Source organism: Rhinolophus sinicus, chromosome 17 (assembly GCF_057876585.1).
Source record: "Rhinolophus sinicus isolate RSI-liver-muscle chromosome 17, RSI-T2T, whole genome shotgun sequence".
In the NCBI taxonomy this organism is placed as follows: Eukaryota; Metazoa; Chordata; class Mammalia; order Chiroptera; family Rhinolophidae; genus Rhinolophus; species Rhinolophus sinicus.
Genome location: NC_142517.1, coordinates 138,517,023 through 138,527,500, shown reverse-complemented (window position 1 = coordinate 138,527,500; position 10,478 = coordinate 138,517,023). Strand labels below are relative to the sequence as shown.

Here is a 10,478-nt window from a genome sequence, read left to right as displayed (position 1 = left end):
TCAAACTAGAACTTCAGATGCCACTGTGCAAATGGAAAAATGTCTTGGTCTAAAATTCACTTAGGCTGGAACATAACTAGTGTGAAATGATTAACAAAAGAGAATTAATCTTATTCCCCTAAACTCCCACTGCTCGTCTTTACTCGGTAAGGTGGCCTGTAAAAATTTTTTTAAATGACCCTTCTAATTCACCTTCGTGCTTCCTTAATCTCTCTTCCCAGGACCCAGTGAGAGCTATCGTGATTTACCCCACCTTTTTCTCTTATGATATAAAGAACTATATCTTTTTAATAAATAAGCGAAGTGGTGAGTGGGAAGGGAAATAAGTAAGCACAAGAGTCTACCTATCGCATGACAACTACACTTTAATAAAAAATTAAAATAAAAAAGAATCTCCCTATATGCATGCTATTGTGATGTCGCAGACTACAAAACATTGAACATAGGCAGTCATTGTTTTGGTAGACTAGAAGGAGGATGATAAAAGCACTTCCCCTAACTAGAGAAAATTAAATGTGATAAAGAGACTGATGGCAGTTTGAGTATAGTGTATTTGTTCTTCGTTTTCCTAACGTACTGTGCCAAGTTTTGTACTCTTTTTGTTTTCAATTTTGCTTTTGGTGAAGGTTTCTCGAATCTCAGCAATCCCACACATAAACATTTATCGTTATATCCATTAAGACTTAAGGTTTTAGATTTTCAACTATGAGGGAGAACTCAGCCAAAGATGCTTGAAAGATAAATACGTTTAATTAGGGGCAGAGGATGATCATTAAAGGAAGTCTGACTGCTGCAGAAGTCATTAACAATCTTAAATGAAATTTTTATTTTTATGATAGCCATTTACATGTATAATAAGAGCCAATGATTCTTGGGAGCAGTGTGACAGAAACAGAGTGTGGCGAGAACTCATGTAAGACATACTATTTAAATGAGCTGGTGTTAGCTATTCATATTTGTTAATGAACTAGATATGCAGGGCTATAAGAATGAATGTTCTGATGCTTTAAATTTTAATATCTAGAAATCAAGGGTAAGGACCAATTACTAGAATTTCCACCCTTAAAGGAATAATTAATAATGATATAACAAATGTACTGCTCCAAACTTCTAAAAAAAAAAAAGTTTAATTTTAAAAAATTAGGATCAATAATTGAAAAACATCCAAAACTGCAATGTCAAGCTGTAGTAGTTTGTGATCATGGCAGCTTCTTGTGTTGGTTATAGATCATAGTTCCAAATGTTTTAATATACAATAATCCATACGAATGCATTACAAACCCCTTTATCACCTGTAGTTAATGGTGCCTGTGATACAAACGAACAGGATGTTCTTTGCTCTTACTTTTATGGTAAATAAACCAGCATTTTGGAGTCAAATAATTAAATAAAATGTAAATCCCTAATCTCATTTGGCTATTTGGACCAAGAAAGTTACCCTGCTATTACCTGTCTAGTTCTAATGATTAGTAGTGATTTATTGTTCTTTTTTTTTTATTGTTCCAAAAGTGCTCTGATGTGGTGCCTTGATGTCTAATGAAAAGAAATTGGTCTTAAAACGCTACTCATTGTTTATCCTGACTCTTAGATAACACATTTTTCTTCTGATAAAATATTTTTCTTTTATTGTTCAAAACACACAATATAGACAATAATTCTAATTCTGGTGCTGTTTTATTTAGTAGTGTTTTATCCCTGGTGCCTGGCTGTCTACCATCATACCTCAGCACATAGCTTTACCCTGAGATAAGCCTCTCTCCTTTGCTCTCTCTCCCATGCTTTCTGTAGTTTGTCTGCAGGATGCAGGTTTTGAACTGAAGAGCGCAGTGGAGTTCTTACTGTGCCTTTCCGGTTCCAGCACAATCAAAGTTTTGTGTTTAGAATTGTCCTTGACATTCTTTCGTCCCACAATGGGGTGGACACAGTGTGCTGGAAACCATGACATCATTATCATTGACACAGACTTAAATAAATCACCTGCATCTTGGCTTCTTTCTGCTTATTCAAGGATTCTTCATCTTAAGGAAGAAAGTGCTCTTTATTTTTACAAACCTTCATCCCAAGGGTGACTGGAAAACACAAACTTTTACAAGTGTTTTAAAAATAAATATACTATGTGGTTTTAGACACAGTATGCTGAGTCAGAAGTGTCTCGGAAAATGTTTAAGGTTAGGTGTGAGGCAGAAAGACATCCAGGATTGCCATTCATTCAGAGTAGATATTCCTAAACTACATATTATGTCCTTCTGAATATGGATTCACGTGCAACTTAATTAAATAAGCATATACATAGTATTTCAAATGCATACCTGAAAAGTCTTAGTGTTTCATTTTCATAAATTGAGCCTGTGCTTGTTTGTTTTTTTAAGTTGATGCTCAGTAAATTGAAGCAAAGTACATTTTAGGTGAAAGTGACACCATCTCATTTGCACAATCTTAGGTAAAAGAGGGTTATAACTAAAAAGTTACTACAGCATGCAATGCACACAAAGTGCCAACTACACATTTGTATACCCAGCATTTAATAATTTGGGAAGCAACCACCTACTGTAACTTCTCTTTACTTTTTCATAAGAAAATGACAATGAGGAAGGAAGTGCAGCAGAAATCTTGAACATTACCACTATTATGCAAAAAAAAAAAAAAAAAAATGCTGTTAACTGTTTTCCCCTCAGTGACTTGATCTCTCAGATGGAAAACTTATGATACTTCTGACTCTTAGCTACCAGAAATCACATGAGATGAGCGAGGAAGAAAGACACAAAAGCTATATTTATATCTAGTACTGAACTTCTCAGAAATACCTTAATTTAATTCCTTGCAGCAACTGATAAAAATATCTGACGAGGGAGCCTTTCAACCGATCAATTATTACAATTGACAATACAATATTGCTATGTATTGAACTTCTAAATATTTTATGCAAAATGTCCCTGTGAAAATATTCCTTAAATAAGAGAGAAGTCCAGAGCCAAGAATGAATTTAAAATAGTTGTACAGTTTAAACAAATATCATTTACATTTTCTGACTATGATGTTCAGTGGCATTAAATTAGCATCTATGTATTTCCCTTCAGAAGCCCAAGTTTTTCAGCTGTAACCCAAAAACAGATAAGCTGCAGGACACTATTTGAAAAACACATATTTTAATTTTGCTGTAACATTTGCTAGAACTTGTTCTATCAAATAATTCTGACTAGAATGTGATGACCAAAGAATGATTGGATAAATTTGGGAATTCAGAGACCTATTTCTAAAGTTTCTCTTGTTTTAAGTAAAATGATTATTGCAGAGAGGAATTCATCCTGGATCGTGTTTGTTTCTCATTAGTATTGTTGTTGTAAAAATACAATTTTTAAAAGTTCATGTTTCATTTATTTGGAGAATTTTTAACTGCCAGCTGCCCTTCTCTGCCCTCTCACATATCCTACAATTTAGTAAGCAGAAAATTCAAGAGTTCTCCTATTTTTCACACTCTCCCTATTTTAAAATATTGCAATTTTAGAAAATGGACTTTTATCATTTATGAGTCTTCAGCTTTAATGTTACATATTTTCATCTTCATCAGAACATTGAGCTGTTGTTATATCTGTGTGGTTTTCCTAGAAAATGACTATGATTATCCACTGGGGCATAATAAATAAGGAAGGGAGATAGTTATGGAATGGTAGGGAAAGGAATAAAGAAGGTATGTTTTAGAAGGTGATATAAAACAGTGAAACAGATATTTTCAATACCTCTGGGATGTTTGCCTTACAAACTGGGCATTTCATGTTTTCATAGGTAGAATTAGCTTTCGAAAATAATATGCTTGCATAGATTAGTGCCATCATAGCTTCTTCAAAGGAGGAAAAGTATAAAAATAAAATAAGAAATTCTGAGTTGCCACTAATCATCCAGGGTTACCAGAGGCATAGCAGCTAGTGTGCCTCTTCATAAGTACAAATACTTAGTTGCTTTTGACTCTTATTGAAAAAATATTATCTTTCCCCCTGTTTGTCACTAGCACTGCCATCAGAAGAAAAGCCCTTCGTTTGCCCCAAATAAACACCTCTGTTTTTCACAGCTTGCAGTAACGCTTAAAGTAAATAACTTCTTGTGCAGCTAGCACTATTGGATTCATTCAATTGCCTGAACAAAGCTATTGTTTAGAGGTTTACAACAAGCCTTTTCTCTGTTTCCTTTAAAAGAATCTTCCTTGTTCCTTTGGTTGGCATGCTTAGTATAGTAAGCCTTTCTACAATTTTCAAATGCTAAAGATAATTTTCCCCCACAGAAGAAATGAAGGAAGACTATGACACTATGGGGCCAGAAGCCACAATCCAGGCCACAGTTAACAATGGTACAGGTAAGTTAAGTTTACCACACTAAAATCATGTTGTCCAGTGTCATGTGGATTTAGTGAGTCAGAGAAAGAAACACTGACCCTTCCATTTGTATCTCCATGACTTAACAAGTAAGTCAGATGTTACAAGTCTCTTGCTTTGTTTCAAAATCAAAACTCTATATTTTGGTATTTTATTCGGCAAGTATATATTTCATTCTTAAACCCCTAATTTGCCTGTGAAATTTGAGAAAAATGAACTGGATGAATAAATCCTTTCAAAGCATGCATTTGGCAAATTTCTGGTAGTAATTTTTATTTTAGAAGACTGCACAAATAATTTTAAAATCCGAGTATAATATGCCTCTTCTAGCCACCACTTGATACTAGTCATTGAGAATTCAAATGATACAGTATAATTTCAATTGTGAAATTTTTTTTTTACAAAAAGATAAACCAAATTTCTGTAAACATTCCTCTCAAAAATTGATCAACTGAATTCCATTTTATTCTTTCTTCACTTTAATTCTCAATGTCTTCTAGCCCCTCTAAATAATGTTTTGTAGACAAGTTTTATAAAGATCTAACAATTTCACTTCCTTTCAATGAAGCTATAAAATGACAGCAGAAAGGTAGTAAGTGATGTTTTGTTTTACTCTGCTACTACTATCGAATGGAGTTTCAGGACAACTGTGTCGGTCCCATGTTCTTTCCCAAAAACTGAACAGCATCTTCTCTCACACTCTCACGTCACCAGCGCAAATTTACGTTGACTCACTATGTTTATCTCTCTCTTCCTGAATAAGGCTCATTATTTTTGGTGTTTCAAACAATCCCTCATTCTATATAGGTTGGTGCACAAGTAATTGCAGTTTAAAAGGTTAAAAATAATTGCAAAAACTGCAATTATTTTCGCACCAACCTAATATCATTACATATATTAGCATAGTGCCCAGTATAAGGTTATCTTCCAACACAAAACAAAACAAAAAAATCACATAACTACTTCCACTCAAGTCACCAATGGAAAAAAAGTTGCAGTTTTATGAACATTTAGAAACGTAAATAATTAAGATGATATTCGTATCTCCCTTATGTTGATACACATCATAATAAACTGCTCATGCTGTGCTTCTACTTCGAATGCTCTTATTAATAACTTACAAGGCACTAATTCACTTTCTTGGGTATAAAATAAGAGAAATAATGAAAAACTATTATAATTTTTCTTTCATTTGAATAATGTCAATTTAAGGTACAAAAATAAAACTGCACAATATAGGATTATGGAAAAAGTACAGAATTAGGAAACAATAATGCTGATTTTTAGGTACAGCTCTAGCAATAACTAGATTGTGACCTTGGGCAAGTCAGTTACCCTCTTGGGAGCTCACTTCCTATAGCTGAAAAATGAATAGATTGAACTAGTTGCTGCTTAAGAATTTTTCTAGTTTTAGTATTCTATGTTGCAGGAGTACCCTCGCTATAGAAACAAGACAAAATAACTTCATATAAAAGCATAATAATAAATAGATACCATAAGTTATACACTTTCTATAATGTCCCAATTCATGAGATCAAAAATGGCTTCATGTTCCTTTTAAAGATAAATATTAAATTTAAACTTCAAACATAAATGAATGCTAATTTATATTAACTTTATAGACATTTAAAATGTCACAAAAGTAAATTTATCCCGCAAAGTGACTATTTCCTAGCTGTTTTACACACTTAAAGTCTAAAGTAAGGTTAATAAAAATTGTTGCTATTCAGAAGATTTAAAAGTCAATTTTGAATTTTACCTAGCTTTAAGATCCCCTTTTCTCATGCTGCTTACTATTCCTTATAGTTCATATGTATTCAGTCAATAAATAAATCAATAAGTACTCATCGACTGCCTTCTATCTATTCACTGTTGTGTGTTTATGTGATGAAAAATGGGTCAGAAAGTCGAAGACATGGTTATTGTTCAATTTGGAAGATGAGACTAACACACAAGAAGAATTTGTGAAAATATGTGATAAATATGCAACATATGGTAGGGACCATAATTATTTCAAATTATAGAACTAGGAGAGACCCCGTGGGGTTAATATTTAGGAGAAGTTTCATGAAGGAGGTAAAATCTGAACTAAGTACCTTTTAAATAGTCATAGAAGAGTGACAAAGGGCTTTCTAGCAGAAGAGGAGTATGTAAGCCAAGGAAGGAACCTGTGATATTTATTCAGAGGATAGTCAGTAAAAGGATTTGGCTTGACTCAGAGGGTCCTAGGAGGCAATTCAGGGGAAATGAAGCTGGACATTTAAGTTGAAGCTAGTTGATGGAAAATGTAAAGTATCGAAAGAGTTTGGGCCACATTAAACTACCATGATTTCTATGGGGAAAAACCAGACTTTGAGAGACCAACTGGAAGTCATTGTAGTTATTCAGGTGTGAAATGATAAAAAGCTTGTCTTAGGGTAGTGACAGTGGTGACATTAGCAACATGATTTCTTAACAACCAATTGATTATCTGGGTGATGGAGTCAAAATGGCTTCAAGATTACACATCTGCATGTTTAGAACATGACAATACTTGCCATTTCTTAGATAGTCTGAAGAAAGATTCAATTTTTGGGGAGAAGATTTTGAGCTAGTCTTTAGACATAAAGTATTTTTATATAGAAGTTAGACAAATATATATGAGATTATGAGAATGTCCATTGGAAATGAGGAAATGAAACCCAGGAAGTCAGGCCCGGCTGTAGAGATTTGAGAGTCATGCAAATATATTCAGATAGTATTTAACATCTTGGGACAATGAGACTTACAATTGAGAGTATGTTTATTAAGACAAGTAGAAAGCTGAGGCCAGGGCCTGGTGGGTAAGGAGAAAAGTTAAAGTCATTGAAAGAAAAAAAAAAGATTATAAGAGAGAAAAAAGATTAAACATCCAGAATGTAAAAAAAGAAAATTTCAAAAAGGAGAGAATGGTCAATTCAATCAAAAGATTCAAATAACTACAATTGTGACAGAATGTTGAGCAAAGACACTGGCCTTGGTCATTAAGAAGTTGGGGGTGGGAGATGAGAGTAAGGGGGATCGAATATATGGTGATGGAAGGAGAACTGACTCTGGGTGATGAACACACAATGGGATTTATAGATGATGTAGTACAGAATTGTACACCTGAAATCTATGTAATTTTACTAACAATTGTCACCCCAATAAATTTAATAAAATAAAATTAAAAAAAAAAAAAGAAGTTACTGCTGATCCTCAGTTTATAACTCTGCTCTTTTAGAGAATAAATACATATCCCTTCCCAACCATAAGCTTATTACTCCTTAGCTCTAGCATCCTTTTAGTTGCTAAATACATGTGGAACTGAAATGAGACATCTTTTCAAGTTGAAATTACTGATTAATGGACCATATCTTTCTCTTCATCCACGTCCTTCTGATGAAGATCCAGCTGACCTTCTCTCGTCATACTAACTTAAATGATATCTTCCTCCAATGAACTCTTATGAACAAATTAGCTAACCTTGCCATAGATGCTATGGTGTGTTGTTAATGTGTTGTCTTTCCCAAATTACATTGCAAACTCTGAAAGCATGGATTGTTTCTTTGGCTACCACATTGTCTATAAGAGTGCCTTAAAATTGATAGGCTCTCAATAAATGTCTTTATTAATGGAACTGTTTAATATCAGATAATCAAAGCAGAACCAGCAGACATTGGCATAAATTTTAAACAAGTTAAACAAATTTTCTGATGAAAAGTGTTATTAACTGGCCTAGCTTGTCAAGGGGAGACAAGGAAAACATCTCTAATATTTTTCTCTGAATACTCAACACACAAATTACATTCCTAAATAAAGTAAGGAAAAGACCTCTGACGTTTTTCCTCAATTCTACAAATCTACAAATTTTTTTCAAAAATTACATAGTAAAATTTAGCTAACTTTTTATAAATAAAGCAGTCCTTAATCTAAAAGTATCTCCTTCCTAGTATCTTCTGCTGAGTTTAAAGCTATAAGAAGTAGTGGGAAGGTTTAGTTTAATTGAATCACAGAATTCTAAAATTAAAAGTTACACTGCTGAATGATTCCGTAACTAATTTGATAGTTGAGGAAACTAGTAGAAAATGTCAGATAGCCGGTAGCAGATTTGGGGATAAACTCTAAATCACCTGACATATCCTTTTGCCTCAGGAGGTTTTTCCACCACATCTTTGACTCTTCCATACTTTATCTAATTAGTCACCAAGTGCTATCAATTCTACTGTCGCAAATATTGTATATCACTTTTATTTATCATGTCTTCACTATTCTGATTTAAATCTTCATCTTTCATTTGAACTATTACAATATCATGTTAACCAAATCCCCTGTTTTGAATTCCTAAATTTTTAAATACATCCTTCACACTAGCAAAGTTAGTTTGAAGTTGTTTCCCTAACTCTTAGGGCAGATGGATAACGGAAACTCATCCCCCACTGCATTTCATACTCAAACTTGTATGGTTCTCCTTTGTTTTCAGAATGAGTTGGTGTTTGAGCTGTTGGCACCCTCCATGATCTAATCCCATCTTGCTTTTAATACCACTTCCTGGAATATGCCTCAGCTCTGAAAACCTGCTTACCATTTATACTCCTTTGTCTTTGTTCATGGTTTTCCTTCAACCTAGAAAGCCACTCATTCTTTCCTTGCCTGATAGCATCGTACGCACTCTTAAAGGCCATCTCCAGCAGCTAGCCATCTTACAGTCTCCCACTCAGGATTAACCACTCAGTCCTTCTTGTATAATTGATTTTATTCTCTCTCATATTATACTTAGACACCAATCGTATGTTTACTTAGACACCTGCATTGTATGTTTTTCCCTACTAGATTGTAAGCTACTTGAGTGCAGGAGAGGTATGGAGTTTTGGTCACTTTCTCACCACAGATCCTGGAATAATCTAGGTAAGAAAGAGTTTTTGAAGAAATGAGGGAGTGAATGAGAGACAGACAACTCTTGGATTCTCTTTCATCTTTCCAAGTTGACATATTTTCGACACCAGGCCTGAAATAACTAACTAGACATTTTCATCTCCAATTTTTCTAGTCTCAGGCAAGAAAGACTTAGTTACATTTGATTGGTCTCTAGCTTCCATGTCCTTCTCTATTTTGTCAGTTCACATTCTTCCAATACTCTTTTTCTTATTGTCCAAATTCCCTTCTTAGAATCCTTCATTGCACCTTAATACCTATAGAGCAAAATCCACATTCTTCACTGGTATTATGTGCCACCCATTTCATACCAACAGTGTTCCATTCTTATCAGACCAAATCCCTTGGTAATATCAAAAAGGAGTAACATTTATACCACCCTGAATCTCTGCCCATGGCATTCCTTGAGACCCTAATTTCTCTCTCCCTTTCCTCCAGTCATCCAAATTCTACCCACCCTTTAGTTCTTCAGGGCCAGCTCACATCCCATTTCCTTTGTGGTCATCTTTAAACACCTCAAACCACATCAATCTGTTCCTTCTCTGAAATCCCACAGCCCTCAGGTGCACAAAACTATTTTTAGCATATTGAGTTGTTCCTCTTATATTGTTTGTACTTATTTCACCTAGTTAATTTCATGAAGACAAGAGGTTTCTTCAGCTATAAAACTGAGGTAAATGATCATGATATCTACCTCATAGGACTGTTGAGTTAATTAAATATATAATGTGTATATTGGCCTTTCTTGGTAAGTGCCCCAAAAATATTTGCTTTAACAAAAAGGCTATTCCTTGATTGCCTCCAAGCACCCAGTATACCATTGAACAGAAATGGTACACATTTTGACTGGTAAACTGAATGAATGAAGGGACGAATGAATGAATGAAAAAATATTTGGTGGAAATGGACTCTGAAAAGGCAGCCCCAATAGGGAAAACATTCCCTATGCAGAATATTAAGTCCAGCATCTTCAGAGAATGAAACCAGGATTTAAGTTCCCGAAATCAACTTGTTAAAGGCAAAGAACAACAGCCTAAACTATCATTCTTTTCTATAACAAAGTTAGATTCGTAGCATAGCAAAACTGATTCATAATAACATAAACCTTGTAAACCCGGATTTATATTAATAATTTCCGCATTGCATTTAATGTTTCTACATTTGTTTAAAGTTCTATAA

General features: G+C 34.1%; 1 protein-coding gene across 3 annotated transcripts in view; it reads left to right on the top strand.

The window, feature by feature from the left end:
- Positions 1-10,478, top strand: part of ZEB2 (zinc finger E-box binding homeobox 2) — a 130,371-nt gene that overhangs the window by 89,245 nt on the left and 30,648 nt on the right. For all 3 annotated transcript variants that reach the window (XM_019735905.3, XM_019735906.3, XM_019735903.3), the window contains exon 4: positions 4,277-4,348. In XM_019735905.3, coding sequence (XP_019591464.1) covers positions 4,277-4,348 — 72 coding nt within the window. The remainder of the gene's footprint in view (positions 1-4,276; positions 4,349-10,478) is intronic.